The 20,197-nt window shown below is 38.5% G+C and overlaps 2 protein-coding genes across 2 annotated transcripts in view; both read left to right on the top strand.

Moving 5' to 3' along the window:
- Nucleotides 1-20,197, top strand: part of LOC148948356 (putative extracellular sulfatase Sulf-1 homolog) — a 327,273-nt gene that overhangs the window by 17,668 nt on the left and 289,408 nt on the right. The window contains exon 2 of the mRNA XM_089094900.1: nucleotides 12,196-12,757. Within this exon, the coding sequence (XP_088951026.1) occupies nucleotides 12,226-12,757 (532 nt within the window). The 5' untranslated portion in view covers nucleotides 12,196-12,225. The remainder of the gene's footprint in view (nucleotides 1-12,195; nucleotides 12,758-20,197) is intronic.
- On the top strand, nucleotides 8,227-8,817 carry LOC148948360 (uncharacterized). The gene has a single exon (XM_089094901.1). The coding sequence runs from the start codon at nucleotides 8,227-8,229 to the stop codon at nucleotides 8,815-8,817; it is 591 nt and encodes a 196-aa protein (XP_088951027.1).

Raw genomic sequence — 20,197 nt, 5'->3', positions numbered from 1 at the left:
AGGGCACATGGTCCTTCCCACGTCCTGAACAATTTTATACGTAATTTTCTGTATTTTGGATATAATTTACTTGTTTGCTTTGCAATACCTCCTCCCTTGTAATTAATAGATAGATAGATAGATAGATAGGTTTATTTTCCATATATCAGTAAAATAATTACATAACAATCTACAAATCCCCACAAAGGCTCCATGGCCTGTAGGAGGGGGATTATGAAAATATCAAATAAACATTAAACATTTAAATGCTTAAGATTTAGACAATATAGACATAACATTAATATTTAAACATATAAACATAAGCATTTTAACTTTTAACATGTGAAGCATTTGCTTCAAAAAAAAAAAACAAAAAAAAACAAGGAAGGTTCACTAAATAAACTTTATAAAAATACGGTGAATCACAACATCTAAAAAAAAAAAAAAAACTATTGGCAGCAGGAACAAGTAAAGAAAATTAGTCACATGAAAACAAATATCTTTTTGATAGTCTTTTTAAGGTGCCAAACGAGTGGCATTATCGAGCCGAATCGGGAAGGGTGTTCCATGTCAAATGACACGCAACAAGAGGATTAAAATCGGATCTTATTGTTGGTGTATAGGGAATTTGGATATTTAGAGAACTACGGAGTTGATAATTAGACCGATCAGATACAAAAGAAGTCGTAAACCTAAGGGACCTAGGAATATCACCATGGAGCTGAAGAAAAGTGAAAGACGCACAGGAAAGAATATAAAGTTTTTAATATCAAGTACCGGTTTAGTTGCCGAACGATTTACATCCTGGATAAGATTTAAAGCTTTATCACAGATATTCAAAAGCGGTTTCAGAAAGGAAGGGAAAGTAGACATCCATATGACTGAACAATAGGAAACATAAGAATGAATTAAGCTATGAAATAGGATTCTTAGAATTGGTCCTGGAAAGATATGCTTTAGTTTTCTTAGAATACCGAGGTTTCTGCTACTTTCATTTTAATCAAATCAATATGGTGTTTGAAAGATAAATTTTCATCTAGGAGGATACCTAGGAAACGGACATGGCCATCCTTTGGTCTACTAATAAAGCCTTTGGATATATGAATTTCAGATAATTGAGGGCAAGCCTGGGATATACGAGAAAAAACTAAAATACTAGTTTTAGAAATATGCTCATGATATCTGAAAACTGCAGTAAAGAAAAGCTGTTCAAGTAGTTTTATGACATCATTCCAGTGTCCAGACATATGTTGTGTCACGATTTATGGAATCACTCAAAAGTCAATACCTATTTGTGAGCTACCAGTTTCGAAGTTGTTAGTCATGTTTTTTACACCTTCTGTTGTATTGGGAAAAACCAACTAAAAAAAAAGTATCAACATTGTATTTGATGACATGCAACCAACAATGCTATCACTTGTGTAATTCTTAGGCAGCAACAGCCTCAGTTGTTACATAATGCTGTAAGAAGATAAAGTTCATACAGTTCGCGGCAACGAACTGTAAGTAAGGAGCAAATCGGCTCGATAATAACCTAAACTTAAAAGAGGAATTTTGATGAAACTTAATATATCAAATAATTGGCTTTTATGCTGATTCTAAATATGTAAAATTCATTAAGTTTAATGTTACTCGTCAAAAGCTGCGAGCCTGTGAAAATTTGCCTGATTTCCAAAACGGAGGGAAACACCCCCAGAAAGTCAAGCGATCTTAATGCAAATTCCACTATCAGATTCTGCATATCAGATAACACTATTGTAGAGATTTCAAGCTCCTATCGACAAAAATGTGGTATTTTGTATCTTACGAGAAGAAAAATCACAGATGCATGTCTATTTTTGTTGTTTGTTGTTGTTTTTTTGTTTGTTTTTCCCCAGGGATGATTGTGTCGTATCAATGGTCCTAGAAGATTGGGAGAATGCTCATTTGAACAAACAACAAAAGTTGTAGTGCCCTTTTAAGTGACCAAAAAGATTGGATGGCAACTAGTGTTGAGTGATAATTCGAATAAACGATATGTCTATATTTTCAATTTTTACTTTTGGTAATCGATATATCGATTTCGATATTTACGATCCGTTTTTTGCTCAAATTAACATTAGGTTTTGTCAAAATTCGATAAAAAAAATTGTAATTAAAGAGTATTTTGCGCAATGTTTTCCAAATTTTAAATAAAATACAAACAAACTTCGGTTATATGAGTAAATAATACAAAAACCCTGATTTGGAATTTATCGGACTCGGGAATCCTCCCGAGTCCTCCCTCATGCCGGAAATCCTCCCTCCATGGAAAATATTTCCTGGAAAATCTCCCCTATTAATGTCTCAGTGGAAATTTTCTCCCGCATAAAATTCCCCATAGAGAATCTCTCCCGTAAAAAATCCCCCCCCCCTTCACAGAAAAATCCCCCAGACAATTTCAACTCCTTCGAAAATTTTCCCTGGTCAATTTCCTCGGTATATCTCCACATGTAAAATTAAATTGACAAAGAGAAAGTAAGTCAAATAAAAATAATTTAGTATAGGAATTCTGGTAAATTCCCCCGTGTATGGTTTCCCTTTGAAACTTCACCCCGGAAACTTCCCTCCCCATGGAAAAATCTCCTCTTGGAAAATCCAAACTGCAGAAAATTCCCCCCACACACAGGAAATTCACCGTCCCATAAAATGTCTTTGTACTTCCCAAAAAACAAATACTAAATGTAGACACTAGACATATTTCGTAATTTACAACCTTTTCCCCGGGACATGCAGGGCAGTGTCATCCCCAAAGGCATGATTACTTGACTTTCAACTATGCTGATCAATATGGTTGTCTCAAAATTTTGATCGGATGACTTTGGAAAAAAAGGGGCGTGAGAGGGGGATCTAGCCGCCCGTCAATCGTTTTGGTCACAAAATAGGGAAATAGAACTGTAGTTTCCCTTTGAGCATACGATCACCCTGACAAAAAAAAACACGCATAAAAATTACGAAATTTCACATTTTTTCAGATGGTAGCTAGAAACCCTTACAGTAAGGTTCTCTGATATGTCAAATCTAATGGTACGATTTTTATTAAGTTTCTTTGACTTTTTAGGGGTGTTCTCGCCCTTTCTCAAAAGTTATACAAAATTTCTCTTTTTGCTTGTGATGGGTACATAAGTCTTGATGAATATTGTATATCTGGAGTCGGCGTAAAAGCCAATTCACTTGATGTACCTATTGTTATAAAAAAATTTTTGCTTTAGAGTTTCGGTTGTTATTCGGCCGAGCTGCTCCTTACTTACAGTTTGTTGCCATGATTGCAACTATATGATTAGTTGATCAGACTTGGATCCACTCTCAGAAAGAGCATTGGTGGGGGACATTGATATTAATTTTATGGCAAATTTATATAGGTATCTCTGAGACTCATATTACTTCAATGACAGTTTTTCTTGGAATTAAAAACTCCCTACTGAAAATCTGGAAAGCCGTGACAGGTGCAACTGCTGACGAAGCTTGCCTTGCATTGACTACTGAAACTTTGTCATGTAACCCCCACAAACTGGCTTCATTCTGTAGCGGCTGACTCGCAGGTTCTGTCATTGCACTTGCATCTGTTGATACAGATTCCAGTAAGACCAAATCCATGTCTCTTGCTTTTTTACTCTCGACTTGGAGAAGATCGTCAGGGGTAATATATAATTTCCTGTGCTATGACAGGTATTTTATCTAGCCAAGCCTTTCGGAGGTTCTCAGCAACATTTGAGAGTCCTCACTAAACATAGTTTGCGAACAGGCTATGCCAACTTCTGGATACAGCTGTGCATGCTGTGTATCAGCACAGATGAGTCAATGGATTAAATACTTTATTCTTCTTCTCGACCATTTACCAAACAGTTTTCTCTATTGGCTCTTTTCTGCTGGATGTTCACCGGTAGATACAAAAAAAACGAAATAATATGTTTTTCGATATCGATATTTGCGTTTGGATAATCGATATTTGGTACAATATATCGATATCGATATCCATTATCGCCCAGCACTAATGGCGACTAGCGTCTCTCCCATGCCCGTTTTTTCCTCAAAGACATCCAAGACATTCTCAAAGACATTTCTTTTCTTAAAAGGGATCAAAATTTCGATCTAGTCTTTTAATTTAGCATAGTTGAAAGCTTCAACAACTATGCCTCTGGAGATGACATCCCCCCTACAGCACCTGGGGAAAGGGCTGCAAGTTATGCAATTTGCCCATTGTTTACATCTAATATTTTTTATTGTGAAATATAGGGAAATTTTCGGGGGAAATTTCCTGTGGGGACAAAGGTTTCCGGGAAAAATTTTAATTGGGAGAGGGATTTCCTGGCATGATTTAAAAAACAATCAGACAAAAAAGTTTTTTTTCAACTGAAATATAGAGCAGCATTAAAATTTACAACGAACAAGTATTATTTCGTATATGAGTGAGGGGACCTCCCCCTCTTCACCCCTCGCTCTTTAAGCTTAAGGTTGACTACTTGTCCCTGTTCTTTAGGAACGACTCGTGAAAAACAAGGGCCGTTGAATTTTAAAGAGAAGTAGTTTTAGCATAGAGAGTGAGGGACAAGAAAGGGGCATTACCCCTCATATACATTGCATCGTATTTGAGGTTTTGCATTGTTGATTTTTATATGTAATATTGCTTCGTATGTGTTTTCTTTCTATTTTGTTTTGTTACCTAACTTATGTGCGTTTCTTTTGTATGTGATTTCTCCACTTATTATAATGTTAGTGGGTCAACAATAAATAATTATACGGAATATTTTTTGTTCGTTTTAAGTTTTAATATTTCTCCTTACTTCCATTTCAGTAAAATTGTTTTTTTTATTTAATTCAACAAACGAAACAACCTAATTTTTGTCTGCTTTCAGGTAGTCTGTGTAAAATTATCATAGGCGGCGCAATAGCGCTGCCTATGTTGGCACAATGTATTATTTATTTATCTTTTTTTTTGTTGGTTTTAGACCAGGGCACTTCGTATCGAAGGAGTTATCGTATAAACTTCGAAAAGGACTCATACGATTGGAAATTGGAAGGGCGTGTTCCCTTTTTATAGTCGAAAGTGATTGGAAGGCAACTAACACCCCTTCCACGCCCACCATTTCACCAAACACATCCAATCAAAATTTTGAGATAGCCATTTTGTTCAACGTGGTTGAAAGACCTGGAAAATATGTCTTTGAGGAGGACACTCCCCCCACAGCCCTCAGGGCAAGGGTTGTTATTTATGCCCTGGGGGCATACAAGGTTTTTATTGAAAGCGTTGTCGTAGAAACTTAAAGGGCTCATTCAATTGCAAATTCAAAGGGCTAGTGCCCTTTTAATAGTCCAAAGCGATTGCAGGGCAAATAACCCCCCTCTCACGCCCACCATTTCCCAAAACACATCCAATCAAAATTTGAGATAGCCATTTTGTTCAACCTAGTTGAAAGTTCTGGGAATTAGGTCATTGAGGATGACAACCCCCCAACAACCCTCAGGGCAAGGGTTATAAGTTCTGCTCTGGGGGCATATAAGGTTATTTTTATAGAAAACGTTGTCGTAAAAACTTCAAAAAGAGCCCGAGCAGGGTCAGTAGTGGCCTCTTCCTCTGGTCATCAAGGCAATCAGCTTCCCGTTCCCCAACCTTTGTCTCAAGGAACGTAGCCAATTGAAGTCAACAACCGAAACGGCCCACCCCAATCGACGGAAATCTTTTTCCAAACTTCGGACGAACCGTGCAACTACTGCCACTCACCAGTTAGAGAGGAAGCTACGGCTATTAGATGCTTTTTTTGTGGAGAGCTGGAGCATGCCGCTTGTTGAGGAATCCAAGTTGATCTCTTCCATGCAATCAAGGTGCAAGATCAGAATTTGACCCTTTTCAAGTACGAGTGCCAAAGCTGCTTTAAAAGAAGTGTCTCTTACTTGCAGCTGAAGTTAAGGGAAAGCCTTCAAACAGATGGAACTCCATTCTTGCAACGAATAGCGCTGGCCCCTCATCAAGCCGCGAACCAAGCTCCCATTACGACATCAGCCAGCCAACAAACGCTTCTCGACTCTAGCTCTACTGTTGATGCCCTGCTCAAAGAAGAAAACGAGAAAAGGCTGAGAGAACAGAAACAAACAAACTTCGTTGTGTTTGGACTGCCAGAATCAAAGACCGTGCCTGACAAGAGACGGTGATCGAACTAAAATGACCTGGGTACAGAACTGCAAATTAACAACACATCCGAAACCCTGAGTATAGGAGTCTTAAGAAAAGGCATAAAACCTCGTCTACTGGTGGTCAAGCTTAAGAAAAATTCATCCGATTGCCTTGGAAAGCGTAACAAGATAGTAAAGTGCGCCCGAAACCTTCGAAGTTCAGCTGACAACTTCACGATGCTACTGTTCCAAAGATCTCTCAGCTCAGCGCGTTTCCTTCGGAAATTCTAACCCTCACGAATGCCTTTGGAACAAGATAACTATCCCTAGCGGCAACAGCATTGTTATACGGGTAACCTACCGAAGTCCCAACAGCCCTTTGAAAAATGACCAGGTGATATGCTCCACAATTTCCTCTGTAGCGAGTGAGCAAGATCTTAGCCTTTTAATTGTCGGTGACTTCAACTTACCTACCTAAGGTTGACTGGCAGCAACGGTACACTGGCACATTGACGCATGGACCTACACGGCTCTACATGGAAACGTTTAGCGAAAACTATCTCGAACAGCTGATAGATGAGCCCACGAGGGTGCGTGGCACAGACACCCCAAGCCTCTTAGATCTCCTCGTGAGTGATAATAGTATGGTAGAGAATATCGAATTGCCGTTATAGCGTTTAACATCAAAGCCAAACCACAAGAAAAATCACCAGCTCAGCCGAAGCGCAACTATTACAAGAGAAATTATCAAGCGATGAGACAAGACCTCCAAAATATTGACTGGGAAGAAATGTTCAAGGGCCAAGACTCACCTGACAAACTCTATGAAATTTTCCGGTCGGTCATAAAAGAAGCTGAAGGGCAACACATTCCGCTGATCAGAAGTCACTTGCGGATAGCATTGTCGAGCGAAACAAGTAACCTCATAAAAGAAAAACAAGAAGCTTGGGAGGAAATGAAATCGAAACTAAAAAGTAAGCTTCCTGCTGACTCGGAAATGGCTGGCTATCGAAAGGCTTCGAACAGAGTTCGAAAAGCAACCCGCTTTGAAGAATATGAAAGGGAACGGAAACTGGCCAATACCCTGAAGAAAAATCCAAAGTGCTCCTGGAGATACGTCAGCTCAAAGCGTAAGAACGGAGGTGGAGTTCCATCTTTGTTTGACAAGCAGCTGAACACCCTCATAGAAGACTCAAAGGGCAAATCAGTCCTTCTTGGCAAGCAATTTGCAAGAGTCTTTACTCAATAACCAGACCTTGAAGAACCCATTCCCACGACCAGCAGCACAAACGATCACGAGCCGATCTCCAGTATCAGCATAACTAAATCCTTAGTACTCAAGAAACTGAAGGCTATAAACACGACAAAATCCCTAGGGCCAGATAAACTGCATCCAAGAGTTCTAAAAGAGACAGCTGACTTAACCGCTCGTCCGTTAACACTCATATTCCAGAAATCGTTGGATAAAGGCGAACTGCCAAGGGTCTGGAAGAGCGCAGTCGTGTCACATATCTTCAAATCTGGGAAAAGGGAGACCCAGTCAAATCACCGTCCGATCAGTCTCACTAGTATTCCCTGCAAGTTTCTTGAGTCTGTAATATCAGACCATATTCTTGTCTATCTAAAAAGCAAACGAATTCTAACTGATAAACAGTTTGGTTTTCTTAAAACACGATCTGCGGAAATTCAGATGCTTTACGCAGTGGAAGACTGGAAGACCTCTCTTGATAAAGGACTTGAAGTAGATATTATCTACCTGTATCTTCAGAAAGCTTTAGACAAAGTGACCCACAAGTGTCTACTTCTCAAGCTTGCAAAATATGGCCTGGATGGGGGGCAAATACTTGCCTGGATAACAAACTTTCTAACGGGGCGCAAGCAAGTCATTGCTGTAGAAGGTCAGACAAGCCAAATAGAATTTGACGTTAGCAGTGATGTCCCACAGGGATCTATCCTAGGTCCCCTTCTGTTCAACCTTTACATAAACGACCTAGTTGATCATATTGACTCAACAATTCTGCTGTACACGGATGACACCAAGCTATATCGTATCATCATGTCACCTGAAGACTCTGCAAAACTCCAAGAAGATCTAGACCGTATTAGTGCTGGATGAACATGGAAATTAATGTCCCGAAAAGCCACCACTTAACCCTCGGAGCTGAATGTTCATCTGCATCATACAGCATTGGGCCCACACCACTTGTTCAAAGCACGGTCGAAAGAGATTTGGGTATCATGGTTGACCACAAGTTGATATTTTCGGACCACTATGAATGGGTGATAAAACAGGCTACGCAGTTATCAGCGCTGATCAGGAGAACGTTCAAGTGTCTCAATATAGAAAAGCTCGTGACCCTCATCAAGTCCCTAGTCCACCCAATTCTCGACTATTGTCATTGCACAGTTCGTTCATCCCTGAACAAGGATATAGATGCACTGCAAGCAGTTCAAATGCGGATGACGAAGTTCTCCCCAAGTCTGAAAGACCTCCCATACAAACAACGTCTTCGTCTGCTTCACCTACCAGCACTCTCATACAGATTTCTAAGGGGTGATATGATCGAGCTGTACAAGCTATGCGATGACTGCTATGACAACTTCTTTGGAGAAGCACTGCTGGTCTTTAACGAAAATCATCTACGTGGCCATACCTTAAAGATTAAAACTGAAAGGTTCGACAAAGATGTAGGCAAATGGGCCTTTTGAAACCGAGTCGTCGACACCTGGAACTCCCTACCCGAATAAACCGTCTGACACCCTCCATCAGCTCTTTCAAGAACTCGTTTGACAAGATATACGGGACTCCTTTGTACGACTTCAGTAACTTTAGAAAGTGTATATAGATTTTTTTATTGCATTTTTCCTGTTTTGTAAGAGGCTCTCGCCTACGTTTCTGCATTATATTATTATTATTATTATAAAAGGGCTCATTCCATTGGAAATTGAAATGACTAGTGCCCTTTTTAATAGTTGAAACTGATTGGAGGGCAACTAACCCTCCCCTCCCCTCACGCCCACCGTTTCCCCAAATACATGCAATCAAAATTTAGAGATTGCTATTTTGTTCAAAGTAGTTAAAAGTTTTGGAAATTTGGTCTTTGAGGATGATAACCCCCTCAGAGCCCTCAGGGCAAGGGTTGTAAGTTATGCCCTGGGGGTATATAATGTTTTTTTTATAGAAAGCGTGGTTGTGGAAAGTTAAAAAAAAGGCTAATTTGATTGGAAAAGATATTAATATGAGTAGGGTTCTAAACCCCATGCTTTCTAAAAGCCAGAATATAATTTATACTTTGCTGAATTTTTTTTTTAAATATTTTCACTTTTATAAATTTAAAAAATTAAAAATTAATTAAGATTTTAAGGAATAAATATCAGCATATATATATATATATATATATATATATATATATATATATATATATATATATATATATATATATATATATATATATATATATATATATATAATTTCTAATTGAATGAGCCCTTTTAGAAGTTTCTACGACAACTTCGATACGAAGTGCCCTGGTCTAAAGGAGAAAAAAAATAATAATACATTGTGCCAACATCGTTCTTATATACCCCCAGGGCATAACTTAAAACCCTTTCCCTAAGGGTTGCGGGGGAGTAACCTCCTCAAAAACATATTTTCTCTGGAAATCAGTTACTCTGAACAAAAGGGCTATCTCAAAATTTGGATTGGATGTGTTTGGCGAAATGGTGGGCGTGGAAGGGGTGTTAGTTGCCTTCCAATCACTTTCGATTATTAAACAGGGCACTAGCTATTCCAATTTCCAATCGAATGAGCCCTTTTCGAAGTTTCTAAGACAACTCCTTCGACACGAATTGCCCTGGTATGAAAAAAACAAATAATACATTGTGCCAACATTGTTCTTTGCTTAGGCAGCGCGATTGCGCTGCCTATGATAACATCCTGAACCGCCTAATGCTCTTTTACCTACCTCTTTTCATCCGAAAAATCAGAAAGAAAAATAAACAGAATTCTAAAGTGGAAGGTAGAATTTTTGTTTCAAGAAAAATTTCTTCTTCTCCTTCCTACGAACCGATATACATGGCGAGCCCAAGATGACAGCATTTATCTTTAAGAAACAGATTAGCCGGGGTGACGATTGAAGGTCGGATGTCGATATCGATAAGCAAAAAAGACAAAAAAATGGCGGCGTATTAGTGATGCTGCCACCGATAGAATCAGCGGGGGCGTAAGCGCGCTATTGCAAGCTCGGCGGCGCCCCACCGTTTTTTTTTCGGCGGCGCGCCGCCGACTTTTCGGCGCGGCTTCGGGGTCTAGTAAGGAGCAATATTAAAACTTAAAACGAACAGAAATTATTGCGTATATGAAAGGGTCTGCCCTCTCCTCAATGCCTAGCTCTTTACGCTAAAGTTTTTTTTATTGTTTTAAAAAATAGCGTTGTGAGAAAGAGTCTAGCTCTAGCGTAAAGAGCGAGGCATTGAGGAGGGGACTGCCACCTTACATATACGGAATAATTTCTGTTCGTTTTAAGTTTTAATGTTGCTCCTTATTTTCAGTTAAAACAAACTTGTTTTTTTAATGTAGTTTTTGAACGTTTTTGAATTAATGCAGGTTCTGATTTTGGCTCACCGTACATGAATAATTAAAACAAAATTTGCATATTAATTGTACTTTTATTTGGTTAAATGGCTTTCTCGAAAGTTTTTTAATTTTATTTACGAAAGTTTTTATTAGTAATGAATATACGTAACTTAGGAATTAACTTACGTAACGGACTTTTATATTCATATATTTTTAATACGTATATTAGGGGGTTCGCCCCCTAGCCAATAACTCGCTCTTTACGCTAAAGTTCGAACTTTGTTCCAATTCTTTAAAAATGACCCCTTAATCAAAAAGGCCGTTAATTACAATAAATAGCTCTTATGAAAGTATTAAAAAATCTTTGGCTTAAAGAGCAAGGTATTGACTAGGGGACGACCCAATCATATACGTAATAATTTCTGTTCGTTTTAAGTTTTGATATTGCTCCTTACTTTCAGTTGAAAAACATGTTTCTTTTATATTTAATCTCTGATCGTTTTTTTTTTAAATAATACTCGGAAATCCGGCGACCCCTTCATAGAAATGTCTCTTCCCCCATGAAAACTTCCTCCACGGACAGGTCCTCCTTCGCAAACCCCGACCTCCCCCCTACCTGAAAAAATTTTAAATAATGCTGGAAAATCCGGCGCCCCTTCCCAATAACCAATACCATATTTAGACATTGGGTAAAGTTCATAAATTTCAGCCCTCCCCCCGGGGACTTTGGGGGATTAAGTCATCCTAAAAGACATATTTATTATATTTTCGACTATGTTGAACAAAATGGCTATCTCAAAATTTTGATCGGGTGACTTTGGGGAAAATGAGGGTGGGAGGGGGCTTTGTTGCCCTCCATTTTTTTGGACACTTAAAAAGGGCACTAGAGCTTTTAATTTCCGTTCGAATGAGCCCTTCCACGATATTCTAGGACCACTGGGTCGATACTATCACCCCTGGGAACACGAAAAAAAAAAAACGCATCCGTGATCTTTCTTCTGGCAAAAACAACAAAGTTCTACATTTTTTGCAGATGGGCGCTTGAAACTTCTACAGTAGGATTCTCGGGTACGTTGAATTTTATGGTGTTATTTTCATTAAGGTTCTTTAATTTCTAGGGGCTGTTTCCTCCTTTTTTCGAAAATCAGGCAAATTTTCTCAGACGCGTAACTTTTGATGGGTTAGACTAAAGTTGATGAAACTTATATATTTGAAATCAGCATTAAAATTTGATTCTTTCGATATATTTGTATCAGAATTCCGTTTTTTAGAGTTTCGGTTACTATTGAGCCGGGTCGCTCCTTACTTACAGTTCGTGGTAACGAACTGTTTGATTTTTGCATTTCGTAGCAGTTTTGCTATAATTATATATAGCGTGCCTACGCAGTTCGACGTAGCACTACAGAGAACTAGCCTTGATGAGATTGAAAGATTTTTTTTCAGGAAGACAGGGTCATGATAAAAAAAAGGGCATTTTTGCCTAATTTTGTTAACGAGTCTGCTATTTCCAGGTTAAGACCAATTGCCATTCAGTAATAGAGATGAAGGTGAGATGCTTTGTTTTTATCATTACGTTTTTTGCTTCAAATGCTTATCAATTGGACAATGATGTTGTAAGGCCTGACCAGAGATCCGTTGGTCTGCACAATGGTGCAGATGGCTATCAAGGAAGTCAAAAGTGGCGAGTCAAAACAAACTACTTTCGAAAACCAAAAAAGTCCAAGAAAATGAAAGAGAGTGCTGAGAATTTTGAAAATATGAATTCAAAATTCGTCAAAGAAAAGAGGCCAAATATAATATTGTTTCTTACTGATGACCAAGATGTTGAATTGGGGTCATTGGAATTTATGCCTAAAGTTAAGAAGTTGTTGAAAAATGCTGGTGCTTATTTTCCTAATGCTTATGTATCTACTCCTATGTGTTGCCCTTCAAGAAGTTCACTGCTCACTGGACTTTATGTACATAACCACAAGGTGTTGACAAACAGTGACAATTGCTCATCTACTTATTGGCAAACAGAGCATGAACCAAGAACCTTTGGAGCTTATTTAGCGACTGCTGGATATAGGACAGGTAATTTGTATTTTTTTTTAAATTACCACTTTTCTGGTAAAAAGAAAAGTAATAAAGAAACAACAAACAGTGAAAATCATGGACACAAACTTGGAGTACGGTTAGGGGGCAAATACCCCCCTACTTTAAAAGAAATGGGCCAACTGAGTGGCTAGCATGCTAGACTTGAAATCTTTTGTTCATGAGGACGGGGGTTCGAGTTCTGGTGTTGCTGGTTATTTGGTGTGAAACTGGTTTGGTTTTTTGGTTATTTTGGTTTTGTTGAAACTGGTTATTTGGTGTTCTGGTGTCGCTGGTTATTTGGTGTGAAACTGGTTTGGTTTTTTGGTTATTTTGGTTTTGTTGAAACTGGTTATTTGGTGTTCTGGTGTTGCTGGTTATTTGGTGTGAAACTGGTTTGGTTTTTTGGTTATTTGGTTTTGTTGAAACTGGTTATTTGGTGTTCTGGTGTCGCTGGTTATTTGGTTCAGTTGCGTGACTGTAAGTTCAGCCAGAGTCGATCCAGCTATAAGTGGATACCTGGAGAAATTTGGGGAAGGTAAACAGGAAAGGTGTGGAAAGCACTGGATGGCTGCCCCCCCCCCTTCATTGAACTTCCTGGGTGAAGGGCCATGAAACTGAGATCAATATAGCCGATAGGGACTCTCAAGTCCAATGCCGTATTCTCCACATTATCTTTTTTTGGAAAACACTTTTTGTGAAGAAAAATCCTTGCCAACATTTAAACATTTGTTGCCCTCCAATCACTTTCAACTATTAAAAAGGGTACTCAGGAATGGTGACAACAAACAGAAAATGAACAGAGAAATTATGTAGCTTATTTAGAAATTGCTGGACGTAGGAAATGTAACTTAAGAAGCAAATTTTGATTTGTTATTTTAACCCCCTCCTCCAATAGAATGAAAAATAATGTCCACTTTCCCTTAGCTGCTAGAAAAGGTTTAAAAATGACTCTTTTCTCATTTTTTTTGTTGACTTTCACTGGGGGAGGGTTCATGAAGGAGGGAGGATTACGGGTCAGAACACGAAGTGAACGTAATTAAAGCCCTCGTAAGTAGAGCGCCTCGTAAGTTAAAGCGCCTGTAAGTAGAAAACATAATTTAGTAGAACTTTATTAGTGATTTGAGAGACAAATTTTTCTTCATTGTTGTGAATTGGATCATGATTTCGGTTTAAAAGTAAGGACAGTTTTATTTGTGTACAAGTGCAAGCTATGACCTATCTAAAATTTACTCTTCATTAGTTTAGTAATATAATAATACTATCGAGGACGAGTCTCTAAAAAAAGAGAAAAATAAAATTTATTCTTTATTATTCGACGATCCTTTTTTCCCCTTCAGTTTTATCGATAAAATTCTTTTATGTTTAGCATTGCCCTGTGAAATGTCTTTAGATGCTGCCGAGTATTGTTTTAATTTTAACCTCTAAGCTGTATTTCAGGGAATCAAAAGATATAAGCTGTATTTTAACATTTTTTTAGGTTTTTTAGGTAGACTTTTGTATGAAAAATTAAATTATTAAAGATATTAAAGTATGAAAGTATACGAAAAAACTTGTCTTTATTAAAATGATACGAAAGTAAAATGATACGAAATTATATGAAAGTATGAAGAATGAAAGATATTAAGGTCTGAAGGACAGTACTTGACATGGATTTTCTTCTCGCTGATTGATTAAAAATATAAGCCATAGAGTGAAAAAACTCCGTAACTGAATGTGTAGAAAATTTAAGAGATATTAAAACTTTTTGTATGAAACTAGAAATGCCTGAAAAATTATGGCCGACAGACAACGCTTTCAGCAGCATATAAGTGCAGATACTAATTTGTTTTTATTGTCATTTCTTTATGACCAAAATCAGCTTACTGAGGAGGCACTCAAGAGGTTCTTTTCAAATATTTTATCGGAACATCCCGCCATCTGTCACGAAACCGAAAGCGGTTTTCTTTTGCAAAAGTCGTTATAAAACGACTTTTGCAGCTAACCTGGCGTGCTTCCTGCAAGTGGTGGATCTGGATGTGGTTGTATTAACAATATGTCATTGTTCTAGAAATAAAATGTCAGGCCCAGTCATCCTCAACACTCCTTTATCACCCAACCCGTTCCCGAGATACGTCAGATATATTGTTCTGATAACTTGGTCTCACATTCTGCATTTTGTTTTACCTTTCTACTTGCTCTGATTTACTGTTCTTCTGATTAACCGTGAATAAATTTTAAGTCACATAGAGCTTATGTGCGAAAAAGTTTGGGGGGGGGGATTATTTTTGGCATTTTTGCACCCTCTCCCCCTCCCCAAAGTCAAAGCGTGAGGTCCAGAGACATAACGTTTTTATCACCCTCCTCCCTATATAGCATTCATCCCCCCCCCAGCACTGCCTGAGAGATCCAGCTCCACTCCCCAAGCCTTAATCGAGATATTGCAAATGTGCTATTTGATAAACTGGATGCAGATATATACTTTTGATTGACTCCTGCCACTCCTCCCTAGTCAAAATTTGAGATCCACTTGGCACCCCAACACCCAATGAAAATTTCAACTCAATCCCCAAGCTGTACCTGAGATATTTCAGATAGACTTTTTGATAACTTGTGTAGTCATACTATTTTTCGATTAATGTTGGCACTTAACCTTGAGCAGATTATTGTTCTCACAGGGGTTTATAATACTGAAGCTTATAGGTAGATTTGAGGCATAAAAGTTTTGCCCCCATCTCCCCTAGGTCTAAACTTGACGTCAACATGCCCTCCTACACTCTCTGATAGTTTCAATTTGACCTTCAATAACGTTCCGGAGACATTGTAGATACGCTATTTTGATACTCTGGCAGCACTTAATGTCTGTTTCACCTCAGTACTTAACTGCGTATTAGTTTACAGAGAGGCATATGGTGCCAACAAAAACTTAGTTGTATTTGAACACTCTTGCCCCTTCCCCTCAGTCTCCAAAGACTACCCGAAAGTTTCAACTCCATCCCCCCAAACCCTACCTGAGATGTTGCAAATATGATGTTGCAGATTGATAACCTGGATACACGTAGTGTCTTTGCATTACCTCTACCCTCTCCCTCCTAGTTGAAATTTGAGGCTCATTTGCCCTACCCCCACTCTCTGAATGTTTCAAATCGATCCCGGTGGTTGGGAGGTTTAGGTGGTTGGGGTGGCAGGGAGTAACGGTTGGATGGGAGTGGTAGGAAGGAATAGGTTGATGGGGTGGTAGGATGAATGGAGATGGTAGGGAGGAACGGGTGGATGGGAGGTCCTGGGGTAGGGATGTCGGGAGGTAGAAGTTAATTTGGACTTGATAATGTGAAGGAGTTTGGTTTGCTTTTTCCCCCATTTTTTAGTTTATTTAGTTGTTGTTTGTTCGTGTGTTTTGTAAACGGCTAGCCGTTTTACTGTGCGTCAGCAAAACTTAGGTTTTTTCATTAGTGCAGTAGTTGTAAATTGTGAAGTGGTGTAATCGTGTTTATTAATAAAGTAATAAAGTAGGTAAAAAGATCACCAAACACATTTCTAATATATTCCAGAAATATGTTTTTGGAACTCGGTTGCACTTAAGTCTTGATTAGCTCTGGAACGCGTGTTGTTTTTGTTGTATAATTAAAAAATAAACTTTCCGAAAAATAAGTTTTTCAAAGAAAAGTGAAGGCCATTTAAAACTAAAGCTTAGCATATACAGATACCTTTAAAATTCAAATTCAAAACGACCAGAAATTACTATTAAAGAATAAATGAAACCCAAAACGAACAGAAATTAAATAAGTAATCATAACAAAAACATACAACAAGTAATAATATAAATAATAAATAGATCTTAAAGCGAGTAATGCTTAGATTGAATATGAACATCAAGCTTAAAATTGAATATGCAAATCAAGCTTGAAACGAACAAAAATTACCACAAACAAGAGTTTGGGCATAACCTCCTTCTCTCACTGTAAAAGTCTAAAACCTACTGCGTCATTGGCGTTTTACTGAAAACTATATGCGTCTTGAACAGTATTGGAATATTTGATGCATAATGATATTAGTTGTTGAAAGATCCATCAGTTCAAGAATTTATTTCACTGTAATTGTATTTTTATTTTCAATACTGTAAGAACTGGAAAAGAAAATATTTGTAATATAATTCGTTGTCATTTAAGCGCCAATAACGCAGTAGGCTTTTGGTTTCTATTTACAGTTAGGAAAGGAGGCAGTATCCAAACACTTGTCTGTAAGGAAACTATATTCGTCTTTAACAACTTTAAAAAGAGCTAATAAATTAAACTGAATATTTCATGTATAATGGTATTAATTGCTGAAAGCTCATCAGTTCAAAATTTTACTATAATTTTAATGTTTATTTTCAATATTAAGTACAAAAGAAAATATTTGTCATGAAATTGGTTTTCAGTAATAAGCTTTTCAGTTGCCCTCCGATCTCTTTTGACTCTTAAAAAGTGAGTAACGCCTGCCTCCGGACCCTGGCGGGTTCCGTTGACACAGGAATTTTTCTTATCTGACCTTTGAACTACTTTTAATGAAATGGCTATTATAAAAAATTTATCAGATGGGCTTGGGGAAAAAAGGGTGTGTGGGGGGGGGGGAGGCTAGTTGCCCTCGGATATCTTTTTACTATTAAAAATTTAAACACAACATTCAGTGTCCAATAAAATGAGGCACTTCTTAATTTTATACGAGATACCCTTTAATAGTAAAAGTACACGCTCCCATGACGAAACTTACAACGCCTCTATCGCAGGCTCTGGGGAGCGTTTTTGTAATCTAATTTTGGGACAATATCCAAAACACTGGCTGTCTCAAAATTTTCAGGGGACGGGTTTGCGGAAAAAGGAGCGTGGGGGGGCTAGTTTAACTCTCTTAACTCTTAAAAAGTGAACTAGAACTTTCAATCTCCAATAAAATGAGCCCTATATGAAGTTTATACGAGCATCCCTTTCATAAGAACCATAAACGCCCTAAGGGAACAACTTGGAACGGCGTCTCCTGTGCCCTGGGGGGTTCTACTAACACCCGATTTTTTCTTATCTAACTTTTGGATCATTTTTAACAAAATGTATATAGCAAAAATTTCATAATATGGGTTGTGGGATAGCTGCCCTTGGATCTCTTTTGACTATTAAAAAGTGAGCTCGAACTGTCAATATCCAATCAAATATCCAAGCTGGTGACCCTCCAATATCTTTTGACACTTAAATAGTGAACTATAACTTTCAATTTCCAATCAAATGAGCCCCCTCTGAAGTTTAGACGAGCATTCCTTCTATAAGAACCATATATGCCCCCAGGACATAACTTATAACCTTTGCACCTGAAGACTGGGGGGGGGAGTGTCCTGCTAAAACATATATTTTCCAGAACTTTCAACTACGGTGAACAAAATGGCTATACCAAAATTTTGATTGAATGTGTTTGGGAAATGGTGAGCGTGGAAGGGTTGTCAGTTGCCTTAGAATCACTTTTGACTATTAGAAAAGGAACTAGTCGTTTGAATTTCCAATCAAATGAGCCTTTTCTGGAGTTTCGGCGAAAAAGTTTTCACCATAAAACCTTATATACCCCCTGGGCAAAAGTTACAACCCTTGCCCAGAGTGCTGTGGGAAAGTTTCCATCTTCAAAAACCTAATTTCCAGAACTGAAACTACGTTTAATAAAATGGCTATCTCAAAATTTTGATTGGATGTTTTTGGGGAAAAGGTGGGCGGGGGTGGGGGGGGGCTAGTTGCCCTTAAATCACTTTCGATTATTAAAAAGGGCACTAGCCCTTTGAATTTCCTATCGAATGAACCTTTTTTGAAATTTCTACGACAACGCCAACGATGCTGAACAAAGTGGCTATCTCAAAAGTTTGATTGGATGTGTTTGGGGGAATGATGGGCATGCGGGGGGGACTAGTTGCCCTCCAACCACTTTCGACTATTAAAAAGGACACTAGCCCTTTGAATTTCTAATCGAATGAGCCTTTTTTGCAGTTTCTACGACAATGCCTTCTATAAAAAACCTTATGTGCCCCCAGGTCATAACTTAAAACCCTTGCCCTGAGGGTTTTGGGGGAGTGTCCACCTCACAAACATATTTTCTGTCTGGAAATCAACTACGCTGAAAAAATGGCTATCTCAAAATTTTGATTGGATGTGTTGGGGGAATGATGGGTGTGGCGGGGGGGGGGGGCTAGTTGCCCTCCCTCATTTTGACTATTAAAAAGGGCACTATCCGTTTGAATTTCCAATCCAATGAGCCTTTTTTGAAGTTTCTACGACAACGCCTTCTATAAAAACCTTATATGCCACCTGGGCATAACTTAAACCCCTTGCCCTGAAGGTTGGGGGGAGTGTCCTCCTGAAAAACATATTTTCTACATAGAAATCAACTACGCTGAACAAAATTGCTATCTCAAAATTTTGATTGGATGTGTTTGGGGGAATGATGGGCTTGGGGGGGGGGGGTGCCAGTTGCCGTCCAATCCCTTTTGACTATTAAAAAGGGCAGTATCCCTTTGAATTTCCAATCGAATGAGCCTGTTTGGAAGTTTCTACGACAACGCCTTCTATAAAAGCCTTATATGCCCCCAGGGTATAACTTAAAACCCTTGCTTTGAGGGTTGTGGGGGAGTGTCCTCCTCAAAAATATATTTTCTATCTGGAAATCGACTGCGCTGAACAAAATGGCAGTCTCAAACTTTTGAGTGGTTATTTTTGGAGGAATGATGGGCGTGGGGGGGCCTAGTTGCCCTCCAATCACTTTCGACTATTAAGGGCACTAGAACTCTCGATTTCTAATCGAATGAGCCCCCTTTGAAGTTTCTACGACGACCCCTTCCATATGAAGTGCCTCTGGGAAAAAAAATAATAATAAATAAATAATAAAACATTGGAACCGTATGGCCTTTACTATAGGCAACGCTACAGCGTTGCCTCTGACAACCGGTAAAATCGGGGAATCCTGGCTTAGCAAAAGTTCCATAAGAGTTCTAAGCGGATCGGACCAACCAAAACCAAACATATGTGCCGTTTGTACTCAGTCTTAATGTGAACAATGGTTGATTTGCATACTTCAGGGCCATTGCCCCTGGGAATATGTGAAGATGTTGACTCTAGTGGCATATTTATTAGACCTTTTGATTTAACAAAAACGGATGTTTTAACGTTTTGCTCTTGTACCTTGGAGATTTGCAGGGTGACTGAGCCCTCCAATCACTTTTGGCCCTTATATGGGCACTAAAACTTCCAATTTCCGATTGATGGAGCCCCTCCCAAGTTTTTACGACCATACATTCCTGATGAAGTGGTAAAAAAATACATGAGATACACATAGCTATTTACTAAGACAGCGCATGGGCCTTGTTCTTGATAGTAGCCTCGTAATCATCAACTGAAAAATCATATGATAGAATCTACGTTAGATATTCCACAATAGGCTATGTGAAGTATGTAA

This window comes from Artemia sp. Qi Xiang Cuo, chromosome 9, assembly GCF_049724085.1.
Source record: "Artemia sp. Qi Xiang Cuo chromosome 9, ASM4972408v1, whole genome shotgun sequence".
Taxonomy (NCBI): Eukaryota; Metazoa; Arthropoda; class Branchiopoda; order Anostraca; family Artemiidae; genus Artemia; species Artemia sp. Qi Xiang Cuo.
The sequence above is the reverse complement of the archived record's forward strand: the minus strand, read 5'-3'. Positions and strand labels throughout refer to the sequence as shown.

Excerpts from the sequence above, each read along its gene's own strand:
- LOC148948360 (XM_089094901.1), top strand. The coding sequence starts at position 8,227 with ATGGAAATTAATGTCCCGAAAAGCCACCACTTAACCCTCGGAGCTGAA.